We start from the raw sequence: 27,238 nt of genomic DNA on the forward strand, positions 1-27,238 counted from the left end.
CACTTGACTTCACATTCCAAGATGTCTGGCTCCAGGTGAGTGATCACGCCTTCGTGATTATCTTGGTTGTGAAGATCTTTTTTGTATAGTTCTTCTGTGTATTCTTGCCACCTCTTCTTAATATCTTCTGCTTCTGTTAAGTCCATACCATTTCTGTCCTTTATCGAGCCCATCTTTGCATGAAATTTTCCCTTAATATCTCTAATTTTCTTGAAGAGATCTCTTGTTTTTCCTATTCTCTGTTTTCCTCTATTTCTTTGCATTGATCGCTGAGGAAGGCTTTCTTATTTCTCCTTGCTCTTCATGGAACTCTGCATTCAGATGCTTATATTTTTCCTTTTCTCCTTTGCTTTTTGCCTCTCTTCTTTTCACAGCTATTTGTAAGGCCTCCTCAGACAGCCATTTTGCTTTTTTGCATTTCTTTTCCATGGGGATGGTCTTGGTCCCTGTCTCCTGTACAATGTCACGAACCTCCGTCCAGAGTTCATCAGGCACTCTATCGATCACATCTAGTCCCTTAAATCTATTTCTTACTTCCACTGTATGATCATAAGGGATTTGATTTAGGTCATATCTGAATGGTCTAGTGGTTTTCCCTACTTTCTTCAATTTAAGTCTGAATTTGGCAATAAGGAGTTCATGATCTGAGCCACAGTCAGCTCCTGGTCTTGTTTTTGCTAACTGTATACAGCTTCTCCATCTTTGGCTGCAAAGAATATAATCAATCTGATTTCAGTGTTGACCATCTGGTGATGTCCATGTGTAGAGTCTTCTCTTGTGTTGTTGGAAGAGGGTGTTTACTATGACCAGTGTGTTCTCTTGGCAAAACTCTATTAGCCTTTGCCCTGCTTCATTCCGTGCTCCAAGGCCAAATTTGTCTGTTACTCCTGGTGTTTCTTGACTTCCTACTTTTGCATTCCAGTCCCCTATAATGAAAAGGACATCTTTTTTGGGTGTTAGTTCTAAAAGGTATTGTAGGTCTTCATAGAACCATTCAACTTCAGCTTCTTCAGTGTTACTGGTTGGGGCATAGGCTTGGATTACTGTAATATTAGGTGGTTTGCCTTGGAAATGAACAGAGATCATTCTGTCGTTTTTGAGATTGCATCCAAGTACTGCATTTCGGACTCTTTTGTTGACCATGATGGCTACTCCATTTCCTCTAAGGGATTCCTGCCCACAGTAGTAGATATAATGGTCATCTGAGTTAAATTCACATCTGACTACATTGATTCCAAACTGAGACACAGCTTTGAGGAAACTCTTGTCCTACCTTATTATAGGGGATTTAGGGAATTTGGAGAAACATTATATAAGCTTTCCAGGGAATCTTTTGAGATAAGAATGTTCAGGTTTCAATTCCATTGGTCATTGCCATTCTCGTCACTAGAATGATCCTTGAGAAGCTAATTTTACCTCGAACGTTTAGCATAATACCTGGCATACAGTAGGTGCTCATTTAAAGCCTATTTAACTAATGAATGAATTCCTTCCTTTTCCATACACTGTGATTTATTACCACCAGTAACTTAGCATCTGTTAGTGAGAACAAGAAAACAGAATATACTTATACTGGGTTCATTTTCTTGGGACACCCATTAAGGAGCAAGTGTTTACTAAACTGTGCTTGTCTTTTTTCACTGTTTATGTTCAGTTTTTGGATTGCATGATTTTTATCCATTGTTTATCCTTTACTCAATACTGAACTTTAGTTCTCATCAGAATGCACGTTTTCTTAACCAGGAGCTCTCAAGGATTATATTGAGTGTTTCATAAAAAACTATTTCATTGCAATACCTGAAAGCACAAAAATTTCTTCTCTCCTAGAGTCAATAGCAGAGAATGTTTGCCAAGTGTTTTAAAAAAAATGCTCATTTTAGAAAATATTTCCAAGCTTTCCATTCCTAAAATAAAAAAATCTAGTTGGTTATCATTCTATCTACACACTGTCATATCTTGTTATTTTCACTTAATACATATTTCCCCACAATATAAAAATTTTTGAAAGAACATTCAATTCAAAGTTAATAAAAATGTCAGAGGACCCTGTGTACAAATTCAGAGCATCAGAAAGTGTGTTGGTAGCTCTCCCCCATACATATACAATTGCAAGTATAAGATGCCTCAAGAGTATGATATAAAAATTTTGTTTAAAAATAGAAATTATTAAAAATAAAAATTATAAAAAATATTCTGGTTTCCTTTTGTTAAATGTAATCTTTTAAAGACAATTCACCTTGATAATAGTCTGATAAAGTTTGATGCTAACTAAATAAACCCTTTTTAAGGATTCAAAGAAAATAAGTATTTTTAATTAGAGACCAATAATGATGGTTCTAGAGCTGGAAAGTGTAAAGTGTTCCATAAAGTACCTCACCCTCTATGCCTGAGTGTCAGACTGTGTTGGGACTTACATGTCTGAACTATTCAGAACTATTAAAAGATTCAGAGCATGGAAAATGATGAAAATAAAGCCAAAAACAAAAATGGTATTTTTCAAGCGGTCTGTTGTTATACCTTTTGGAGGGATGGGAAAATACGGAAAGATTTCCTTGACTTTTTGTGGGACAGAACAAACACTAACTGGTTGATGAGTGTAAGTACCGAAATGACCTTCGCACACCCTTAGGTTTGGCCAGTGAGTAGGGATATAAACAGGTGGGTGACAAATCTAATGAACGACCTTCACCAGCACAGTTTACTTCTTCCTTCTGGATCAGAGGGTGCCCACAGAATTCGACCTCTAGCTCTGTAAGACAAGTTACTGTCTTCACAGCCTCCTAGGTATCGGCGTGACAGTCTCATCCTTCGGTCTGGGAAGTAAAAGAACTGCACCACTGCCCCCGGCCTCAGCCATAACCCCCTGGATGTGAAGCAAGCGCCTCAGAAATAGAGGCCAACTGCCAGGGATTGCAGTTAGGCAAAAAAGGAGAGAAAGCTTAAAGAGGTAGGTAGGAGGGCGTCTAATTCCTCTTCTATTTTTAACTTTGACTTGCAGTGCTTACATAGGATAATTCTATAGCCTCTGCAGATTGAGGACCCCGCACAAGAATCCAGAAAAAGCGACCCACGGTCAGCCTTGTACCCCCAGGCCTAACGGGCCACTCCGTCCGGAACCTAATGGGTCAAGCGATTGCGGCCTCGAACGAGAACACGTAGGGTAGGAGAGGCGGGAGATGGGGGCGGGACGACATGGCTGCCTGACGCTGATTGGCTGATGGAGCTCGTCGCCTGGTGCCATTTGTTGTTGGATCAGCGCACCAGACGCACTCTGCGTCCTGCACGTGCAGCCGTTTAAGCCGCGTCAGTGCCTGTGAGGACCCCGGGAGAACAAGCCGCGGAGAGGTGAGTAGGCCGCCAGCTCTTTTCTCAGTACGGGTTTCGTCCCAACGCTCTGGGCTTCCTAGTAGTAGCTGGATTTAGGGCCAAATGAAGAACGGTTGGGGTGCGTAGGGGTTTGAAGCCGTCCTTTGGGGTCTTTGCTTCCTGCCGGAGAGTCCAGTAGCACTTGGCGTGTCCGAAGTTCGGAGTTGAGGCCTGCTGGAAAGGCGAAGGAGCATTTTTGACCACATGGTACTACACCATCCATGTTCAGAGAAAAAGACTCTCTGAACACTGATGGTTGTAGAACTGTTCGTGTATACACTCTTTCGCGAAACTAGTTGTTTGTTGGAGACATTTGGGCCACCTAATCACCCCTTCCTTCCTTGCCAAACTTCAAGGCCTTGATCCCTGGTCAATTTCCCCCTCCCCCCCAAAGAAACTAAATAAACCCCATGCCGAACGTCGTACCCAGTTTTGAAGAGAGAAACCTTGAGTAGTATCTGCAAAATTTCCCCTCCCCATTAATATTCAGTAAGACGCATTGGGAACCCTTCAGTGAGGAAATAAATTCTGTAAACAGATTTTTGGGAAAAGCCTAAACTTCCCTGGGACATGGTGATTGCTAGTGTGATTAGATAAGTGGTCCAACTAATTTTTTAAGATAAAAAATTGAAAGTCGCTCAGTTGTGTCTGACTCTCTGCGACCGCATGGACTATACAGTCCATGGAATTCTCCAGGCCAGAATACTGGAGTGGGTAGCCATTCCCTTCTCCAGGGGATCTTCCCAACCCAGGGATCGAATCCAGGTCTCCCGCATTGCAGGCAGATTCTTTATTGTCTGAGCCAAAAGGATGAATATAAATGGTATCTCTCGGTAAGAAACAAAACTTTAATTGCCCTTTTTGCAAAAACTTTTGGGGAGGATCAATAGTTAACTGTGTAGTTTGAAGGTTTATGTGTGAAATGATGATTTATGCTTTTAAAGGTACAACTCTGATCTCTGATTCTGACTGAGCCTAGATGTGCATGTTTGTATTTTTATAAAAACTGAACTGAAAGCCACCATGGGAGATGAAGATTGGGAAGCAGAAATAATCAAACCTCATGTGTCCTCCTATGTTCCTGTATTTGAGAAGGTAATAAAATTTAAAGTTTGTAGTTACTGAATGCTACAGATTTTATCAAAGTTGAAAATCGCTGTGGTGAGAAAGTTCATCTGTGGTGAGAAGCATGCCATGCTTCTCCACGTGATTGTTATTAGCTGTCTTATAGGGAATGATGAAGTATGCTAAGCCTCAAATAGAAAACAGTCTGACATAACTTAATAATTAAAACCTAAAACGGGTATAATAATATTAGCAACTTAATTTAAATCTCAATGATTTAGAACTTATTGTGGGTGAAAGCAAGCTTGTGTTAATGTGGTTGAATGTCTCTGAGATACAGTTGTATAGAAAATGGAAAAATAAAATTCGTTTTTGGGTGGCAGTTTGAATTCGGAAAATTGGTTTTATGCAAGCAGGGCTCTCAAGATGAAAACTTTAGGCTGGTTCAGATAGTAACATCAGATTGATCTTCAGATGTTCAAATCTGCAGATCTTTTTCCTCAATAGCTTTTGAAGAGTTACACTGTAATTTAGATGAGGGAGTTATGGAGTGGGTTTTTGGATTTTAGTTTTGACTTTAAGATGGTGAACAGAGTCTACTTTGGAAGACAGTGTATTTAATGGATTGCTTTTACATAAATTTTATCTACTTGAAAATGTCTCCAAAAGTCTATTCGTTTTCCTTTTAGGATTTCCAGTTTGTATTTATGTTAGTCAATTCCGACCCTTTTTATTTCAAGTGATGTCTTAGTGGAAATTCTTAATTTACCCCCAAACATAAAATTTAGTTGTCTTTCTTGAATTTGGTCTGTTGGCATATAAAGTTTAGATTAAGATACCTAAGATGTTAATCTGAATTTATCATGTTTCTTGCTTTGGGACTTATTTTAGAAATAACATTTTTTGTAGGTTATCTTTTTATAGTCTTCTTTATGTACAATATCGTAAGAATGTTGTAAGACCAAAAGAGGAGAAACATTTACCTAACAGTCTTGCTCACTAGCACAAATGCTCTGTTGAGGTTTTAGTAAATTTTCTTCTGTATTTCCCAAACACATTTTTATATGGATTATAATGATTGTACATAATAGTAATTTTTGATTTCAGCTTTTTCACTCTTCAGCACTAGCTATTCCATATTACTAACTTCCTAGAAATAATTTATTGTTTATATACTATTTAATAGACTAGAACGACCATAACATAATTGATTTTCTGTTGGTAGAAATTAAAGTGTTATTTTTGCACTAATTATTTAATTTGGGAGGTTTTTTTTCAAAAATGGAATTACTTGGTCAAATAATTTTTTATGGTTTTTTTTCCCCCCAGGTTCTCGGTAGATTTGTTCTAATAACACAGTTTAACCCATAGGTACAGATGTTCTTCTACTTGGACTTGTCTAATTTTTACTTTTTCTTACTCTGAGATTTTGTCTTAACTATTATTCAAACGGTATACTGCACTATAGCATGTTGTGCATGGTTATTCCAAAGGGTGTCTGAAACTGAGGGTGGTCAACTGTCAGGCTTCCAGATTTACCTTTTGGGAGTCTTTGTGCTATTCAGTAACATACTTTGTTTCTTGATATTGGTCATACTGATTGAATATTAATTATGTTAATATTTCTACCTTATGATTCTTAGTAAATATCTGTGTGGGGCCAATTTGTAGTAAATTTTTTGCATTTGTCCACAGACTTAACACCTGGTGCTAGATGTGCAGTTAGTAATTTGACCTACTTGACTTGAGGGAACATGATGCATTCAGTGGCTTTGTTTGCTTGTCTTCATTGAATGAGCTGTGTAGAAGCTAAGGATGAACACATGACATTTTTATGTAGGAGAAATCTGAGGTCTTTTCTTCAGCCTGTTTTCTTTAAAAGGCACCATTTGATTGGTTGGTCTAATTGAATTTCTATTTCAAGAAGCTACTGGGTTTCCCTTTTGTTCAATTTGTATTGGCTCTGAGATCATCTTGGATTGGTAATAATATCTGTGATCAGACTTTTGTTAATTTAAAAAATTGGGAGTATAGTTGATTTACAATGTTGTGTTTCTGTTATACAGCAAAGTAGGTCAGTTATACATATACATATACTCATTTTTTTTTTATCTTCTATTCTTATATAGGTCTTTACAAAGTATTGAATAGAATTCCCTGTGCTATACAGGAGGTTCTTATAATGTGATAAGCCTTTTCTGAATGCTTCTAAGGATCCTTCTAAGGAGATTTAGTATTAACACAAGCTTATATAATTTTGAACTAACAGATTGCTCTTCTGGTAGTTTTTAGAACTTCCCAAGGCTAGTTTTTGAAGTGAGTGTACCATGCGGGGATCAAATAATAAAAAATGTGAGGTTGAGAAATATTTGGTAATCTAGCAGTTACAGTAGTCCAGAAATGGTTAGGCATTTGCACATTGCATGCACACTTGTTGGGGTGAGAGATGAAATGGATGAGCGTGATGACTGTAACAGGATACTGGGTTTGCTTGCTAGTTGTAATATTTCTTATTAAATGACTGAAGAGTCTACACACTCATCTCTTCTATCTGTTCTTTTTGCCTTTTTTCTGGTATATTTCAGAAGGCATATACTCTTGTGATTAAAATGAAAACTGCTTAACATAATTAGTCCATTCACAATTATTGTTTTGAAATTTATAATATTTGAAATAATGTTAAGTTTTAAAATTTCTGAATTGGTTTACTTGGATGAGTAAAGAGGTTATAAAAGTTTTATAGCTAAGTGTTCAAAAAATAGGTAATGTTAAGACCTAAGACTTATTCAACAAGTTTTTTTGAGCCTTATTAGATGCTGGAGGTAGTGGTGAACATGATAGATAAGGGGCTTGCTGGCATGGATGTTGTATTTTACTGGAGGAGACAGAATAAGCACATTAAAAATCACATACTAATAGTGAAAAATATTAAATAATTTAATAATAATATTAATAAAAGAATCAGGAAACTCTGTGTGTGAGGAAGAGAAGAAGAAGATTGGTATGGGTAGATTTAGATCATGTGGAGCGGAAGATATTCCCTGAGACTATGACTCATGAGCTGGAGACCTGAAAGAGTCCCAATAACACATGATGTGCAGAGATCCTGAAGAGGGAGCAAACTTAGGGTGTCAGGACAACAGGAAGAAGTACAGTGTATTAGTTTCCTATAGATGCTGTAACAAATTATCACAAACTAGATAGCTTACAGTAACAGAAAAATTTCTCTTATAGTTCTGGAGGCCAGAAGTTAGAAACCATGGTCTCAGCAGTGCTATTTTCCTTCAGTAGGCTCTTGGAGAGAATCTATGCTTCTTCCAACTTCTGGTGGTTATAGGCAGCCTTGGCTTGTGGCTGCATCTCTTTCTGTTGTCTTCACTTGGCCTTCTCTGTGTTTGTGTTAATACCCTTGGCCTTTCATAAGGACACTTGTGATGACATTTAGGGCCCACTTGGATGATCCAGGGTAATCTCTTCATTTCAAAATTCTTAGTTATATTGACTAGAACTTTTTTTTTCAAATAATATAACACATTTCAGAAATAGGGCTTGATATCATTGAGTGGACATTATTCAATCTTATATAGCTGTTGCTGCTGCTAAGTCGCTTCAGTCGTGTCCGACTCTGTGCGACCCCATAGACGGGCGCCCACCAGGCTCTCCCGTCCCTGGGATTCTCCAGACAAGAACACTGGAGTGGGTTGCCATTTCCTTCTCCAATGCCTGAAAGTGAAAAGTGAAAGTGAGGTCGCTCAGTCGTGTCCGACTCTGAGCGACCCCAGGGACTGCAGCCTACCAGGCTCCTCCGTCCATGGGATTTTCTAGGCAAGAGTACTGGAGTGGTAGAGCTATTTCAAATCCTAAAAGATGATGTTGTGAAAGTGCTGCACTCAATATGCCAGCAAATTTGGAAAACTCAGCAGTGGCCACAGGACTGGAAAAGGTCAGTTTTCATTCCATTCCCAAAGAAAGACAATGACAAAGAATGCTCAAACTACCACACAGTTGCACTCATCTCATGCTTTAGCAGAGTAATGCTCAGAATTTTCAAAGCTAGGCTGCAGCATAAACCGAGAACTTCCAGATGTTCAAGCTGGATTTAGAAAAGGCAGAGGAACCAGAGATCAAATTGCCGACATCCTTTGGATCATAGCAAAAGCAAGAGAATTCCAAAAAAACACTTATGCTTCATTGACTGCGCTAAAGGTTTTGACTATGTGGATCACTTCAAACTGTGTAAAATTCTTCAAGAGATGGGAATACCAGACCACCTTACCTGCCTCCTGAGAAACCTGTATGCCAGGCCAGAAGCAACAGTTAGAACTGGACATGAAACAATGGTTTGGTTCCAAATTGGGAAAGGAGTACGTCAAGGCTGTATATTGTCACCCTGTGAAATGCTGGGCTGAATGTAGCACAAGCTGGAATCGAGATTCCTGGGAGAAATATCAATAACCTCAGATATGCAGATGATACCAGCCCTATGGTTGAAAGCGAAGAGGAACTAAAGAGCCTCTTGATGAAAGTAAATGAGAAGAGTGAAAAAGCTGGCTTAAAATTCAACATTCAAAAAACAAAGATCATGTTTCATGGTCTCATCACTTCATGGAAAATAGATGGGGAAATGATGGAAACAGTGAGAGACCATTTTCTTGGCTTCTAGAGTCACTGCAGATGGTGACTGCAGCCATGAAATTAAAAGATGCTTATTCCTTGGAAGAAAAGCTATGACCAACCTAGACAGCATATTAAAAAGTGGAGTCATTATTTTGTCAACAAAAATCCATCTAGACAAAGCTATGGTTTTTTGAATCGTCATGTATGGATGTGATAGTTGGACGGTAAAGAAGGCTGAGTGCCAAGGATTGATCCTTTTGAACTGAGATGTTGGAGAAGACACTTGAGAGTCCCTTGGACTGCTAGGAGATCAAACCTGTCAACCCTAAAGGAAATCAGTCCTGAATATTTTGGCTACCTGATTTGAAGAGCAGACTTATTCGAAAATACCCTGATGCTGGGAAAGAGTGATGGCAAGAGAAGGGGATGACAGAGGATGAGATGGTTGGATGGCATCATGTGACTCCATGGACATGACTTTGTACAACCTCTGGGAGATGGTAAGGGACGGGGATGCCTGTTGTGCTGCAGTCCATGGGGTCGCAAAGAGTCGGACATGACTGAGTGAGCAACAACAAATATCTAGTATGGCTAAATTATAGTAAGATAAGGCAAGTTTTATAGAAAATGAAATCTGATAAGGAAAGAGAAAAGGAAGAGAGGAAGAGGACCCTGGAGATAGAGGTGGACATATAGTTGATAGGACTTGATGGGCTGGATATGGGGAACGCAAGAGAGAGTGAGACTAAGTTCTTTTATTGAAGCAAGTAGATGGATGATGGTGCTCTTTACTGAAATGGGAAATATGTGGAAGATAAACCAGTTTGGGAGGGAAAAATATCAAGAATTCTGTATTTGCAGTGTTCAATTTCAGATGCCTAAGAAAAGAGTTAAGTAAGGATACTAGTCAGTAGTTGTTGCTTAGGAGAGGGATCAGAACTGTAGGTGCAAATTTGGGATTTATCTATTTTAATAGGATTTAAATCTGTGAGAGTGGGTAAAGTTGGATGGAATAAAACAGACTTAGAGGGCTCTGCCATGAACTGTGGGGCACTTTGACTTTAAAGGTACGTTATCTGGGGAGCTGGCAAAGGAGACTGGAGGGATTGGCCATGGGGCAAGAGGAAAACCTGGGAAGTACGTGTTCCCTAAGCCAGAGAAGGAAGTATAGATAGTCTGTTGTTTCAAATGCTGCTGAGAGCTCTGGCAGGATGAAGCTTAAAAGTAGTAATTTAATTACATAATATGCTTACTGTAAGCTTTTTGAGTTTAAAGGTGAGGATGGAGGTTAGCAAAAGTAGCTTGAAGGAAATATGGAATGTGAGAAAATAGAGGCAACAAATGTAGACAAAACTTTTTGCCTACAATGGAGCAGAGAAATGATACAGTAGCTGGAAGGGAGTATGAAATTATTTTTAAGGTAAGGAAAAATGTTAAGGATTTTTATGATGAAAGATGAATTCTATTGAAAAAAAGTTTTTTTTTTCAAAATTTGCCTTAGAATGTATGTGGGATGTTAAATTCCATCTTCTGAAGATTGTTTGGTAATAATAATTTTTCAGTTGTTTGGTACCAGGGTGTTTCATTACTTTTTATCAGTTATGTGAAGCTGAATGTTACAACACTTATAAAACTAGCCTCTTTGGGGGTTCTATTCATCCAGTAGTATTTTGGATACTAGAAAAGAGAAAAAAAGTCTTCAGTGTTTCACTTTTAATAGGGAAAGCTGGATTACTTTTCTTGTTTGTCTTATCGTCTATGGTAATCATAAATTGGAACTTTTTACTGTAGCAGTTATCAAAATCCCAAGCTATTTCAAGGATTTTAATTGTATGTTTTTAGTAAGTTAGAAAAATAATTGAATGTCTTTTGAGCTTTATAAAGGTAGTTTTTAAAGTCAGTGTCTTTTGTGAAAGAAACTTTGGAGCAAAAGTATTACCTGAAGATGTTAATACTTACCTTGGTGCACTCCCTCCAGCTTTAGGTTTATTTAAAGAACTTATTTGACAAAAATATTGTGATTTGTCTAATTCAGTCAGTTAATTGAAGTGTTATCTGTAAACTTTAGGTCACTTTTTGTGCTTAAATTATTGAATTTGATTTTGAAGAATTTCAGAGCTCTGTTCAAAAGTTTTGCCTTTAGTATCGGAAACTTGTTTGAGAGGAAGCAGCCTGTTAAATACCTAGATGAATTGAGGATGGCTTTTTTCCAGTAAAACTTTATTTATAAAAACTGTGACCCACCAGATTTGGTTTGTGGCTCTAGTTTGCTGACCATTGTTTTAAGTGATATATTAGTATGCTATACATATGTTTAAAGTGAAGGTGTTTTAGAGTAGTTAATAAAGGAATATGCAGTGACCCAGGAAATCTTACATTCTTTAATTGTTTTATTCTTGACAAAACCCAGTTGTTAAAACTTTCTAGTATTTATGAGATAGATTACTCATTTTTATTATTCAAAGTAGAAAACTAATCTTTTCTTTTTTCTTACAGGATAGGTATTCTTCTGGAGCAAATGGAGACACTTTTAACAGGACTCCAGCTTCATCGTCAGGTATGTGTTAAGGGAAAAATGCATAACTGTTTTTAGGTTAAGGGCTTCCTCTACGGGATGAGAAGCAGACTAGTAGATACCTTGTCAAGGATGTTTTTTAAATTTTCAAATGAGACATTCTGGCTTGAATATTTTGGGTTGGGAGCCTCTTAAAATTGAAGGTAGAGAAGAGAGAGTGTAGTGTTACAGAGTGTATCCTTTGATTTAGTGGGTTTGCTGTAAAACCTTTCCCCAGCCTGGAAGTTGCATGTTTGGCTTTCAGGCTGCTATGGAAATTGTCAGGATTCCTGATACAAGGCAGTAGGAGAGTAGACTCAGGTGTTGAAGCAGGTTACAATGATGGTGACCTGTCAGGATCAGTTCAGTTCAGTTCAGTCACTCAGTTGTGTCCGACTCTCCACGACTCCATGAATCACAGCACGCCAGGCCTCCCTGTCCATCACCAACTCCCGCAGTACACTCAAACTCATGTCCACAGAGTCGGTGATGCCATCCAGCCATCTCATTCTCCGTCGTCCCCTTCTCCTCCCGCCCCCAACCTTTCCAACTATTTAAACCAAACATATCAAACTAATACACATAAATCCCTTGCATTCCTATACACTAACAATGAGAAAATAGATATAGAAATTAAGGAAACAATCCCATTCACCATTATATCAAAAAGAATAAAATACTTAGGAATAAATTTAGCTCAGGAAACAAAAGACCTATATTTAGAAAACTGTAAAACACTGATGAAAGAAATCAAAGATGACACAAATAGATGGAGACATATACCATGTTCATGGATTGGAAGAATCTACATAGTGAAAATGAGTATACTACCCAAAGCTATCTATCGATTCAATACAATCCCTATCAAGCTACCAATAACATTTTTCACAGAACTAGAACAATTAATTTCACAATTTGTATGGAAACACAGAAAACCTCAAATAGCCAAAGCAATCTTGAGAAAGAAGAATGGAACTGGAGGAATCAACCTGCCTGACTTCACACTATACTGTAAAGCTACAGTCATCAAGACAGTATGGTACTGTCACAGAAACAGAAATATAGATCAGTGGAACAAAATAGAAAGCCCAGAGATAAATCTATGCACCTATGGACACCTTATCTTTGACAAAGGAGTCAAAAATATACAACGGAGAAAAGACAATCTCTTTAACAGGTGGTGCTGGGAAAACTGGTCAACCACCTGTAAAAGAATGAAACTAGAATACTTTCTAACACCATACACAAAAATAAACTCAAAATTAAAGGTCTGAATGTAAAACCAGAAACTATAAAACCCCTAGAGGAAAACATAGGCAGAACACTCTCTGACATAAATCACAACATGATTTTCTATGACGCACCTCCCAGAGTAATGGAAATAAAAGCAAAAATAAACAAATGGGACCTAATTAAACTTAAAAGATTTTGTACAACGAAACTATAAGCAAGTTGAAAAGATAGCCTTCAGAATGGGAGAAAATAATAGCAAACAAAGCAACTGACAGTCTCAAAAATATACAAGTAACTCAATACCAGAAAAATAAATGACCCAATCTAAAAATGGGCCAAAGAACTAAACAGACATTTCTCCAAAGAAGACATACAGATGGCTAACAAACACATGAAAAGATGCTCAGCATCACTTATCAGAGAAATGCAAATCAAAACCACAATGAGGTACGATCTCACACTGGTCAGAATGGCTGCTACCAAAAAGTCTACGAACAATAAATGCTGGAGAAGGTGTGGAGAAAAAGGAACCCTCTTGTACTGTTGGTGGGAATGCAAACTAGTACAGCCACTGTGGAGAACAATGTGGAGATTCCTTAAAAAACTGGAAATAGAACTTCCATATGACCCAGAAATCCCACTGCTGGGCATACATACTGAGGAAACCAGAATTGAAAGAGACATGTGTACCCCAATGTTCATTGCAACACTGTTTACAGTAGCTAGGACATGGAGGCAACCTAGATGTCTGTCCGCAGATGAATGGATAAGAAAGTTGTGATACATATACACAATGGAATGTTACTCAGCTATAAAAAGAACATATTTGAGTCAGTTCTAATGAGGTGGATGAAACTGGAGCCTATACAGAGTGAATTAAGTCAGAAAGAAAAACACCAATACAGTATATTAACGCATATATATGGTGGAATTTAGAAAGATGGTAATAGTGACCCTATATGTAAGACAGCAAAAGAGACAGATATAAAGTACAGGCTTTTGGACTCTGTAGGAGAAGGCGAGAGTGGGATGATTTTAGAGGATAGCATTGAAACATGTATATTACCATATGTGAAATAGATGACCTGTCCAAGTTCGATGCATGAAACAGGGCATTCAAAACTGGTGCACTGGGACAACCCAGAGGGATGGGATGGGGAAGTAGATGGGAGGAGGGTTTGGAACAGGGGGACACTTGTACACCCGTGGCTGACTCATGTCAATATATGGCAAAACCCACCACAATATTGTAATTAGTCTCCAATTAAATAAGTTAAAAAGTAAAATATTTAATTAAAAAAAAGATAACATGAGCCGCTTTGGGATCTGAAAACTAACTTAGGGAGGTCCTCAGCAAATAAGAGAAACAAATCAAGATAAGGGAGCTGTTTGTTTTTCCCCTATCAATTGTCTCCATCTTGTTTGCCTACATTTTTTATAAAGTTGAGAAGATTGGTGGTAGGACCTGGGCTAGAAAATTAAACTCATGAAAGTAGTATCTGATTTTGTTGAAGTTCACAGCAGGCTGATATGCTACTTCTAGTATTTTTTCAATTAAAAAAATACAGCAACAAAATTTACTGTATTAACCATTTTTAAATGTACTGTTCAGTGATATTAAGTACCTTCATGTTGCTGTGCAGCCATGACCACTGTCTACCTCTGAAACTTTTCACCTTCCCAAACTGAAATTTCATACCCAGTAAACAATAACTCAACAATCACTCCTCTCCTCAGCTCTTGGCAACCATTGTTTACTTTCTCTGAATTTAAGTTACTATGGATTTTCTATGAGTCTCTGTGACCTTGAGTAACTACTTCTTTTAAGTCTTACTCTCATGCTGCAGAGGGGCTTTCTTGGTGGCTCAGTGGTACAGAATCCACCTGCCAATGCAGAAGATGTGTGTTCGATCCCCGGTCAGGAAAATCCTCTGGAGAAGGAAATGGCAACCCACTTCAGTATTCTTGCCAGGGGAATCCCATGGACAGAGGAGCCTGGTGGGCTACACAGCCCATGGAGTTGCAAAAGAGTCGGTTACGACTTTGCGACTAAAACAACAACTAATGCCAAAAAGAGGGCCTGGTGACACCAGGTAGTTTTATTTCTCTCATCAAAAATTTGTGAATGAAGTAAAACATTTTTTATGGTTAAGGGAGCTACTTTCTCACTGAAGCCTGTCCTAATGTGAAAAAACCTATGGAGAGGTAGTTTATAAAATGTGAAGGGAGGGGGGGTTGAGAGGGTTCATCAGGTTAAAGCAGATTTAATTCCCATGTTCACCTTAAGTTCAGAATCCTGTCAATAGAAGGAAGTCAAGTTTAGATGAAATGCTTTTGTTATTGTCAAGATACACTCATCTTTTGTAAACTTTTAAATGCAGCAGTTTAATATACAATATCCTGAGTCTCAAAAGGTTATGAAATTGCCTGCTGAAACCCCAGCAAAAGGCTAATAACCATGTATATGTGTATGTACTTGAAGTATTCAAGGAAGAAATTGGGTGAAGGCATTCTGTACTTTGGCCACCTCATGCGACGAGTTGACTCACTGGAAAACACTCTGATGCTGGGAAGGATTGGGGGTGGGAGGAGAAGGGGACGACAGAGAGTGAGATGGCTGGAATAAAGTGAACATGGACATAAGTTTGAGTGAACTCCGGGAGTTGGTGATGGACAGGGAGGCCTGGTATGCTGTGATTCGTGGGGTCGCGGAGAGTCGGAGACGACTGAGCGACTGAACTGAACTGATGTATATTACCATGCCATCTGCATATAATGACAGTATTACCTCTTCCTTCCCGGTTTGGACATCTTTTATTTTTCTTACCTCATTGCTGTGGCTAGGACTTCCAATACTATGTTGAATGGAAATGGTGAGAGTGGGCATACTTGTTTCAGATTTTAGTAGGAAGGCTTTCAGCTTTTTGCTTTTGAGTATTATGTTGGCTATGGGTTTGTCATAAATAGCTTTTATTATGCTTGGATAAGTTCCCTCCATACCCACTTAGGTAAGAATTTTTATCATGAATGGGTGTTGAATTGTATCAAATGCTTTTTTGGCATCTGTTGAGATGATCATGTGGTTTTTGTCTTTTGTCAGTATGGTGTATGTGTTGAACCATTCTTTTGACCCTGTGATGAATCCCGCTTGATCATGGTGTATGACTTTTTATGTGTTGTTGGATTTGATTTGCTAATATTTCCTTGAGAATTTTTGCATCTATATTCACCAGAGGTACTGGCCTGTAATTTTCTTTTTTGGTAATGTCTTTGCCTGGTATCAGGGTGATGGTGATGTCATAGAATCACTTTGGGAGTGTTCCTTCTCAGTCTCATGGAAGAGTTTGAGAAGGGTTGGTTCAAGTTTTTCTTTGTATGTTTGGTAGAATTTTCCATTTAAGCTATCCAGTTCTGAACATTTGTTTGTAGGGAACTTGTCTTTCTTTTTTTTTTTTTTAGTAATATTTTGGTCCCTATATTTAAAAAAATTTTTAATTTATTTTTTAATTGAAGGATAATTGATTTATAGAATTGTGTTGGTTTCTGCCCAACATCAACATGAATCAGCCATAGGTATACATATGTCCCCTCCCATTTGAACCTCCCTCCCACCTTCCTCCCCATCCCACCCCTCTAGGTTGTTACAGAGCCCCGGTTTGAGTACCCTGAGTCATACAGCAAATTCCTGTTGACTGTCTATTTTACATAATGGTAATGTAAGCTTCCATATTACTCTCTACATACATCCAACCCTCACTTTCTTCCCCATATCCATGTCCATAAATCTGTTCTGTATGTCGATGTCTCCATTGCTGCCCTGCAAATAATTTCATCAGTACCATCTTTCTAGATTCCGTATATATGCATTAGTATAAAATATGAAATATTTGTTTTTCTCTGTCTGACTTACTTCACTCTGTATAATAGGCTCTAGGTTCACCCACCTCATTAGATTTGGCTCAAATGTGCTCCTTTTTGTTGCAGGGAGTTTTTAAATTACAGTTTCTATTTCACTTCTAGTGATCAGCCTGTTCAGATTATCTATTTCTTCTTGCTTCAGTTTTGGTAGGCTGTATGTTTCTAAAAACTTGTCTATTTCTTCTAGGTTTTTTAATTTATTGGCATGTAATTGTCCATAGTATTCTCTTACGGTATTTTTCTATTTCTGCAGTATTGGTTTTTGTATTTCTGCAGTATTGGTTGGTATTTATCCCCTTTCATTTCTTGTTATATTTCTGTCCTCTCTCTTCTACTTGGTGAGCCTGGCCAGAGATTTTGGATTTTGTTTGTCATTTCAAAAAAACCAGGTCTTGGTTTTACCGATCTTTTTTCCTATTTTTTAATCTCTATTTTAATTTATTTTCTCTTTGATCTTTATTAAATCCCTCCTCCTTCTGACTTTAGTTTTTGTTTGTTCTTATAATTCTTTAGGTAATAGGTTAGGTTACTTGTTTGAGAGTTTTTCTTGTTTTTTGAGGAAGGCCTGTATCACTATAAACTTCCCTCAAAGGACTGCTTTTCTTGCATCCCATAGATTTGATGTATGGTTATGTTTTCATTGTCATTTGTCTCAAGGTATTTTTAAAATTTCCTCTTTGATCTCATTGATCCATTTTTTTTTTAAGTAGCATGTTTAGTCTCTCAATCACTTTTTTTCTTGTTTCTCTGTTTTTGATTTCTAACTTCATGCCATTGTGGTCAGAAGAGATGCTTAAAATAATTTCTGTCCTCTAAAATTTGTTGAGGCTTGTTTTGTATCCTAGTATGGGTCTAATCTAGAGAATGTTTTATGTGTAATTGAAAAGAATGTACAGTATATGTATTTTGGGGATGTAATGTGACTGGTTCCAAATCAGGAAAGGAATACGTCAAGGCTGTATATTATCACCCTGCTTATTTAACTTCTGTGCAGAGTCCCTCATGCAAAATGCTGGGCTGGATGAAGCACAAGCTGGAATCAAGATTGCCAGGAGAAATATCAATAACCTCATATATGCAGATGACACGACCTTATGGCAGAAAGCAAAGAACTAAAGAGCCTCTTGATGAAAGTGAAAGAAAGTGAAAAAGTTGGCTTAAAACTCAACATTCAGAAAACTAAGATCATGGCATCCGTTCCCATCACTTCATGGGGAATAGATGGGGAAATAATGGAAACAGTGAGAGACTTTATTTTGGGGGGCTCCAAAATCACTGCAGATGGTGACTGAAACCATGAAATTAAAAGACACTTGCTCCTTGGAAGGAAAGTTAGACCAGCCTAGACAGCATATTAAAAAGCAGAGACATTACTTGGCCAGCAAAGGTCCGTCTAGTCAAAGCTATGGTTTTTCCAGTAGTCATGTATGGATGTGAGAGTTGGACCATAAAGAAAGCTTAGCGCCGAAAAATAGATGCTTTTGAGCTGTGGTGTTGGAGAAGACTCTTGAGAGTCCCTTGGGCTGCAAGGAGATCAAACCAGTCAATCCTAAAGGAAATCAAACCTGAAAATTAATTGGAAGGACTGATGCTGAAGCAGAAGCTCCAGTACTTTGGCCACCTGATGCGAAGAACTGACTCATTTGAAAACACCCTGATGTTGGGAAGGGCTTCCCTGGTGGCTCAGAGGTTAAAGCATCTGCCTCCAATGCGGGAGACCTGGGTTCGATCCCTGGGTCGGGAAGATCCCCTGGAGAAGGAGATGGTAACCCACTCCAGTATTCTTGACTGGAGAATCCCATGGACGGAGAAGCCTGGTAGGCTATACTCCACAGGGTCGCAAAGAGTCGGACACGACTGAGTGACTGAACGGAACGGAATGGATGCTGGGAAAGGTTGAAGGTGGGAGGAGAAGGGGGTGACAGAGGATAGGATGGTTGGATGGCATCACCGACTTGATGAACATGTGGTTGAGTAAGCTCCAGGAGTTGGTGATGGACAGGAAAGCCTGTTGTGCTGCAATCCATGGGGTCACAAAGAGTCTGAGCAACTGAACTGAACTGAGTGTCCTGAAAATATCAATAAGTCTCACGTCATTTAGGATCTCTGTTGCCTTATTGATTTTCTGTCTGGAAGATTTGTCTACTGATGTCAGTGAGGTGTTAAAAGTTTCCTCTATTATTGTATTCCCATCCATTTTTCCTTTTAGGTCTGTTAGTATTTGTTTTCTGTATTTCAGTTCAGTTGCTGAGTCATGTCTGACTCTTTGCGACCCCATGGACTGCAGCACGCCAGGCTTCCCTGTTCATCACCAACTCCCAGAGCTTACTCAAACTCATGTCTATCAGTCGGTGATGCCATCCAGCCATCTCATCCTCTGTCATCCCCTTCTCCTCCCTTCTTCAGTCTTTCCCAGCATCAGGATCTTTTCAAATGTCAGTTCTTCTCGAGAATCAGGTGGCCAAAGTATTGGAGTTTCAGCTTCAGCGTTTCAGCTTCAGCATCAGTCCTTCCAGTGAATATTCAGGAATGATTTCCATTAGAATTAACTGGTTGGATCTCCTTGCAGTCCATGGGACTCTGAAGAGTCTTCTCCAACACCACAGTTCTAAAGCATCAATTCTTCGACACTCAGCTTTCTTTATAGCCCAACTTTCACATCCATACATGACTACTGGAAAAACCATAGCTTTGACTAGATGGACTTGTGTTGGCAAAGTAATGTCTCTGATTTTTAATATGCTATCTAGGTTGGTCATGGCTTTTCTTTCAAGGAGTTAAGCATCTTTTAATTTCATGGCTGCAGTCACCATCTGCCGTGATTTTGTAGCCCCCCCAAAATAAAGTCTCTCACTGTTTCCATTATTTCCCCATCTATTTGCCATGAAGAGATGGGACTGGATGCCATGACCTTCGTATTCTGAATGTTGAAATTTAAGCCACCTTTTTCCCTCTCTTCTTTCACTCTCATCAAGAGGCTCTTTTTTTCTTCTTCGCTTCCTGCCTTAAGCGTGGTGTCATCTGCATGTCTGAGGTTATTGATGTTTCTCCTGGCAGGGTTGATTCCACCTAGTGCTTCATCCGGCCTGGCATTTCGCATGATGTACTCTGCAGAGAAGTTAAATAAGCAGGGTGACAATATTCAGCCTTGATGTACTCCTTTTCCTATTTGGAACCAGTCTTTTGTTCCATGTCCAGTTCTAGCTATTGCTTCTTAACCTGCATACAGATTTCTCAGGAGACAGGTCTGATGTTTTGGTATTCCCATCTGATTAAGAATTTTCCATAGTTTGTTGAGATCTACCCAGTCAAAGGCTTTGGCGTAGTCAATAAATCAGAACTAGATGTTTTTCTTGAACTCATGCTTTTTCAATGATCCAGTGAATATTGGCAATTTGATCTTGGGTTCCTCTGCCTTTTCTACATCCAGCTTGAACATCTGTAAGTTCACGGCTCATGTACTGTTGAAGCCTGGCTTGAAGAATTTTGAGCATTACTTTGCTAGCATGTAAGATGAGTGCAGTTGTGCAATAGTTTGAGCATTCTTTGGCATTGGCTTTCTTTGGGATTGGAATGAAAACTGACCTTTTCCAGTCCTATGGCCACTGCTGAGTCTTCCAAATTTGCTGGCATGTTGAGTGCAGCACTTTCACAGCATCATCTTTTAGGATTTGAAATAGCTCAATTGGAATTCCATCACCTCCACTAGCTTTGTTCGTAGTCATGCTTCCTAAGGCCCACTTGACTTCACATTCCAGAATGTCTGGCTCTAGGTTAGTGATCACACCATCATGGTTATCTGGGTCATGAAGATCTTTTTTGTATAGTTCTGTGTATTTTCCACCTCTTCTTAATATCTCTGCTTCTGTTAGGTCCATACCATTTCTGTCCTTAATTGTGCCCATCTTTGCATGAAATGTTCCCTTAGTATCACTCATTTTCTTGAAGAGACCTCTAGACTTTCCCATTCAATTTTTTTCCTCTATTTCTTTGCACTGATCACTGAGGAAGGCTTTCTTATCTCTCTGTGCTATTTTTTGGAACTATGCATTCACATGGGTATATCTTTCCTTTTCTCCTTTTCCTTTCACTTCTCTTCTCTTCTCAGCTATTTGTAAGGCCTCCTAAGACAACCATTTTGCCTTTTTTGCATTTCTTTTTCTTGGGGATGGTCTTGATCACTGGCCTTTGTACTATGTCAGGAACCTCCATCCATAGTTCTTCAGGCACTGTATCAGATCTAATCCCTTGAATGTATTTCTCACTGCCACTCTGTAATCATAGGGATTTGATTGAGGTCATACCTGAAGGATCTAGTGGTTTTCCCTGCTTTCTTCAGTTTCAGTCTGAATTTGGCAATGAGTTTATGATCTGAGCCATAGTCAGCTCCCGGTCTTGTTTTTGCTGACTGTGTAGAGTTCTCCATGTTTGTCTGCAAAGAATATAATATTTTTATATACTTATATGTTTTTGTATTTATGTATAAGTATTTTAAATATTTAAATATATTTTAATATAAAATTTATATTTATAAATATTTATGTATGTATATATTTATATAAATTTAGATCCTCCTATATTGAGTGCATATGTGTCATTGAGTGTAATATCCTCTTCATGTATTGATTCTTTTATCATTATGTAGTGTCTTTAGCCGGAGAAGGCAATGGCAAGCCACTCCAGTACTCTTGCCTGGAAAATCCCATGGATGGAGGAGCCTGGTAGGCTGCAGTCCGTGGGGTCGCTAAGGGTTGGACACGACTGAGCGAGTTCACTTCCACTTTTCACTTTCACACATTGGAGAAGGAAATGGCAACCCACTTCAGTGTTCTTGCCGGGAGGATCCCAGGGATGGGGGAGCCCGGTGGGCTTCCGTCTATGGGGTCGCACAGAGTCGGACACGACTGAAGTGACTTAGCAGCAGCAGTGTCTTTAGCCTTTTTATGGCTTTTGTTTGGATATCTGTTTTGTTTATATGAGTGTTGCATCCCCCACTTTATTGTCATTTTTATTTGCATGAAATACCTTTTTCTATCTCTGCACTTTTGGTCCTTTGTCCTGGAGTGGCTCATTGATTTCTTAAAAGAACTAGGTTTTGGCTTTATTGAGCCACTGTTGTATTTTTGTTTCCTATTTCATTATTTTTTGTTGTTAACCTTTTTTTTTAAAGATTTATTTATTTTTATTTATTTACGGCTGTACTGGGTCTTAATTGCTCTGCACGGGCCTTCTCCACTTAGGGTAAGTGGGGGCTACTCTCTAGTTGCAGCGCATGGGCTTCTCATTCCAATGGTTTCTCTTGTTGTGGACCACGGGCTCTTGATGCATGGGCTTCAGTAGTTGCAACGCATAGGCTCTAGAGTGCTGGCTCAGTAATTGTGGCACACAGGCTTAGTTGTCCCACCTCATGTGGGATCCTCCTGAACCAGGAATTGAACCTGTGTCTCCTGCATTGGTGGATTCTTTACCACTGAGCCACCAGGGAGGCCTGTTCTTACCACTTCTTTTCTCCTTTACTCTTGTGTGATTTATTTTGTTGTTTTTCTAATGTTCTTACTAGTTGAGATGGATGTTTACCTCATTAATTTTCAGTTCTTATTGTATAAAAATTTAATTTCTGATATGTACCATTTTATCATACAATTCTAAGTATTTCTAAAGTTCCATTGTAATTTTTCTTCTTTGAATTGTTTTGTATAGAAGTGTTTTAAAAATATATTTCCAATGTAAGAGAATTTAAAAATTGTATAATTGAGTTATACTACCATATTAATTGCACTCATCTCACACGCTAGTAAAGTCATGCTCAAAATTCTCCAAGCCAGGCTTCAGCAATATGTGAACCATGAACTCCCAGATGTTCAAGCTGGTTTTAGAAAAGGCAGAGGCACCAGAGATCAAATTGCCAAATCCGCTGGATCATGGAAAAAGCAAGAGAGTTCCAGAAAAACATCTATTTCTGCTTCATTGACTATGCCAAAACCTTTGACTGTGTGGATCACCATAACCTGTGGAAAATTCTGAAAGAGATGGGAATCCCAGACCACCTGACCTGCCTCTTGAGAAACCTGTATGCAGGTCAGGAAGCAACAGTCAGAACTATACATGGAACAACAGACTGGTTCCAAATAGGAAAAGGAGTACGTCAAGGCTGTATATTGTCACCTTGCTTATTTAACTTATATGCAGAGTACATCATGAGGAACGCTGGGCTGGAAGAAGCACAAGCTGGAATCAAGATTGCTGGGAGAAATATCAATAACCTCAGATATGCAGATGGCACTACCCTTATGGAAGAAAGTGAAGAGGAACTAAAAAAAAAAGCCTCTTGATGAAAGTGAAAGAGGAGAGTGAAAAAGTTGGCTTGAAGCTCAACATTCAGAAAACAAAGATCATGGCATCTGGTCCCATCACTTCATGGGAAATAGATGGAAAAACAGTGGAAACAGTGTCAGACTTTATTTTTTTGGGCTCCAAAATCACTGCAGATGCTGATTGCAGCTGTGAAATTAAAAGACGCTTACTCCTTGGAAGGAAAGTTACGACCAACCTAGATAGTATATTAAAAAGCAGAGACATTACTTTGCCAACAAAGGTCCATCTGGTCAAGGCAATGGTTTTTCCCGTGGTCATGTATGGATGTGAGAGTTGGACTGTGAAGAAAGCTGATCGCCGAAGAATTTATGCTTTTGAACTGTGGTGCTGGAGAAGACTCTTGAGAGTCCCTTGGACTGCAAGGAGATCCAACCAGTCCATCCTAAAGGAGATCAATCCTGGGTGTTCATTGGAGGGACTGATGCTAAAGCTGAAACTGCAATACTTTGGCCACCTCATGCGACGAGTTGACTCACTGGAAAAGACTCTGATGCTGGGAAAGGTTGGGGGCGGGAGGAGAAGGGAACGAAGGAGAATGAGATGGCTGGATGGCATCACCAACTCTGAGGACATGAGTTTGAGTGAACTCCGGGAGTTGGTGATGGACAGGGAGGCCTGGCGTGCTGTGATTCATGGGGTCGAGGAGAGTCGGACACGACTGAGTGACTGAACTGAACTGAACTGAACCATATTAATTTTAAGTATATTGTAGTGATTTGCTATTTTTATAGATTATACACCATACAGAGTTAGTATAATATATTGACTGTATTCCTTGTGCTGTGTATTGCATCCCTGTAGCTAATTTAGAGCTATCAGTTTGTACCTCTTACCTCCCCTTCACCTATTTCATACCTCCTTCACCCTTCTCCCATGTGGCAAACCACTAGTTCTTTTTCTGTATGTGTTCATCTTTTCTGTTTTTGTATATTTGTTGACTGGTTTTATTTTTTAGATTGCACATATAAGCAAAAATATATAGTATTTGTCTTCTAGTAACTTTTATTTGATTGCATTGCAATTAGAGAATTTTGTGTATGTGATACGGATTTTTGAAATTGTTGAATTTACATTTTGACCTTCCATGTGGTCGGTTTTTATGAACATTCTATTGAAGAACGTCACTTGTTTAAAGTTTTTAGTTCTGTGAATGTTTACAGTGTTCTGTGGATGATTATAATTTATCTGTTCTCCTTTGACTGTTTTTCTTGGCTGTTTTAGACAGTGCTTATCAAAACATTTTTATGTATATCTGTGTTACCATGTGAGTATATCCACAGGAAAAATTATACTAGTATATTTTCAAAAAGTATTTTCTTTTAAAATTAGGATTAAGATTAAGATTGATCTAGTTTATAGTTTCAATGTTGTATATGATTCATGCTTGTTTCCCTATGTCCTTGGCTAGTCTTGGTATTTAAAAAAATATTTATTGGAATATAGTTGCTCTACAATGTTAGTTTCTGTTCTACAGCAAAGTGAACCAGTTATATATATATTTCCACTTGTTTGAATTTTCTTTCCATAGAGCAATGAGTTCCCTGTGCTATACAGTAGGATTTTCATTAGTTACCTATTTTACACATAGCATCAATAGTGCATATATGTGAATCCCAGTCTTCCAGTTCATCCTTCCCCCCACCCCCTGCCTCTTGGTATCCATATATTTGTTCCCTATGTCTGTGTCTCTATTTCTGCTTTGCAAATAGGTTCATCTGTACCATTTTTCTAGATTCAACATTTGTGCATTAATATATGATATTTGTTTTTATGACTTTCTTCATTCTCTGTGACAGTCTCTAGGTATATCCATGTCTCTACAAGTGACCCAGTTTCATTCCTTTTTATGGCTGAGTAATATTCCATTGTCTGTGTGTACCACATCTTCTTTATTCATTTCCTCTGTTGATGGAAATTTTGCTTGCTTCCCTGTCCTGGCTTTTGTAAATAGTGCTGCAGTGAACATTGGGGTGCATGTGTCGTTTTGAATTATGTTTTTCTCTGGGTGTATGCCCAGTGTTGGGATTGCTGGGTCATATGATCCTTATGTTTTTAGTAGTTTTTGGGAACCTTCATACTGTTCTCCATAGTGGCTGTATCAATTTACCTTCCCTCCAACAGTGTAAGAGGGTCTCTTTTCTCCACACACTCTCCAGCATTTGTTGTTTGTAGACTTTTTGATGTTGGTCACCCTTAGTTGTGTGAGATGATACCTCATTATAGTTTTGATTAGCATTTCTTGAATAATTAGTGATGTTGAGCATCTTATGTGTTTGTTGGCCACCTGTATGTCTTCTTTGGAGAAATGTCCGGTCTTCTGGTGGTGGTTTAGTCACTAAACCATGTCCAACTCGAGTCATGTCCAACTCTTGCAACCCCATGGGCTATAGCCTGCCAGTCTTCTCTGTCCATGGTATTCTCCAGTCAAGAATACTGGAATAGGTTGCCATTTCTTTCTTCAGAGGATCTTCCTAACCCAGAGATCTAACCTGGGTCTCCTGCATTCCAGGCAGATTCTTTACCAACTTAGCTATGAGGAAAGCCCATTTAGGTCTTCCACTAGATTTGTATTAGCAAACTATTTCCAGTCAGTCATGGTTGGAAAAGGTTATATTATTTTGATTTTCAGTGTCTTTAATTATGAGTGAGAATTAGTCAGCATTTGTTTTTTCTTTTGGAGGACTACCTATTCTTATTCATAGCCCATTTTCCTACTAGTCTACTCATCTTTCTTACTGCTATGTAAAATTCCTCCTATGCCATGTGCATGGCACATTTAGATGGTTTAAAGCTTACTTACCACCAGGATACTTTTTTGTTATTTTGACTTGCTTCAAATGTTATTTACTTTAGAAATGGGTGATGGATCATCTCGAAGAGATCATTTCATGAGAAGGGGATTTGCCTCTGGGAGGAGTTTGGGAGACAGAGGTAAGTATCTTTCTTTAATCATCTATTATAATAGGTGAACAGTGGAATGAATAGAGGCTTTTATGGCTGTTTCAGTTCAGTTCATTCACTCAGTCGTGTCCAACTCTTTGCGACCCCATGAGTCGCAGCATGCCAGGCCTCCCTGTCCATGACCAACTCCTGGAGTTTACCCAAACTCACGTCCATTGCGTCGGTGATGCCATCCAGCCATCTCATCCTCTTTCGTCCCCTTCTCCTCCTGCCCGCAATCTCTCCCAGCATCAGGGTCTTTTCCAGTGAGTCAGCTCTTCGCATGAGGTGGCCAAAATACTGGAGTTACAGCTTCAGCATCAGTCCTTCCAGTGAACACCCAGGACTGATCTCCTTTAGGATGGACTGGTTGGATCTTCTTGCAGTCCAGGGGACTCTCAAGAGTCTTCTCCAATAAAACACCTATTCAAATCTCTCTCCAAAAAAAAAAGCATCAATTCTTTGGCGCTCAGCTTTCTTCACAGTCCAACTCTCACATCCATGCATGACTACTGGAAAAATCATAGCCTTGACTAGATGGATCTTTGTTAGTTGTTCATAACTTTCCTTCCAAGGAGTAAGCGTCTTAATTTCATGGCTGCAATCAGCATCTGCAGTGATTTTGGAGCCCAAAAAAATAAAGTCTGACACTGTTTCCCCATCTATTTCCCATGAAATAATGGGCCCAGATGCCACGATCTTAGTTTTCTGAATGTTGAGCTTTAAGCCAACTTTTCACTCTCCTCTTTCATTTTCATCATGAGGCTTTTGAGTTCCTCTTCACTTTCTGCCATAAGGGTGGTGTCATCTGCGTATCTGAGGTTATTGATATTTCTCCCGGCAATCTTGATTCCAGCTTGTGCTTCTTCCAGCCCAGCGTTCCTCATGATGTACTCTGCATATAAGTTAAACAAGCAGGGTGACAATATACAGCCTTGATGTACTCCTTTTCCTATTTGGAACCAGTCTGTTATTCCATGTCCAGTTCTAACTGTTGCTTCCTGACCTGCATACAGGTTTCTCAAGAGGCAGTTTAGTGCAAGGTAAATCTGACATAACTTAGTGTACAGTAGACTTTGTTGGGATGATGAATTTTTTTTAATACCAATATTCTTTTTACTGTTTTACTTTTTAAGATAGTAGGAAATAGTTGAATTGATTAATTGGGTA

At 38.8% G+C, this 27,238-nt stretch overlaps 1 protein-coding gene across 3 annotated transcripts in view; it reads left to right on the plus strand.

The window, feature by feature from the left end:
- DDX4 (DEAD-box helicase 4) overlaps window positions 1-27,238 on the plus strand; it is a 95,312-nt gene that overhangs the window by 16,058 nt on the left and 52,016 nt on the right. For 2 of the 3 annotated variants that reach the window (XM_088827697.1, XM_088827696.1), the window contains exons 2-6: window positions 2,777-2,947; window positions 3,023-3,345; window positions 4,311-4,461; window positions 11,545-11,605; window positions 25,982-26,059. In XM_088827697.1, the coding sequence (XP_088683823.1) occupies window positions 4,390-4,461; window positions 11,545-11,605; window positions 25,982-26,059 (211 nt within the window). In that variant the 5' untranslated portion in view covers window positions 2,777-2,947; window positions 3,023-3,345; window positions 4,311-4,389. Of the gene's footprint in view, window positions 1-2,776; window positions 2,948-2,994; window positions 3,346-4,310; window positions 4,462-11,544; window positions 11,606-25,981; window positions 26,060-27,238 lie in introns of those variants that run through there. The other variant, XM_055422036.2, reaches the window with a different exon arrangement.

Source organism: Moschus berezovskii, chromosome 18 (assembly GCF_049115385.1).
Source record: "Moschus berezovskii isolate FMDL1 chromosome 18, NW_MosBer_1.0, whole genome shotgun sequence".
NCBI lineage: Eukaryota > Metazoa > Chordata > Mammalia > Artiodactyla > Moschidae > Moschus > Moschus berezovskii.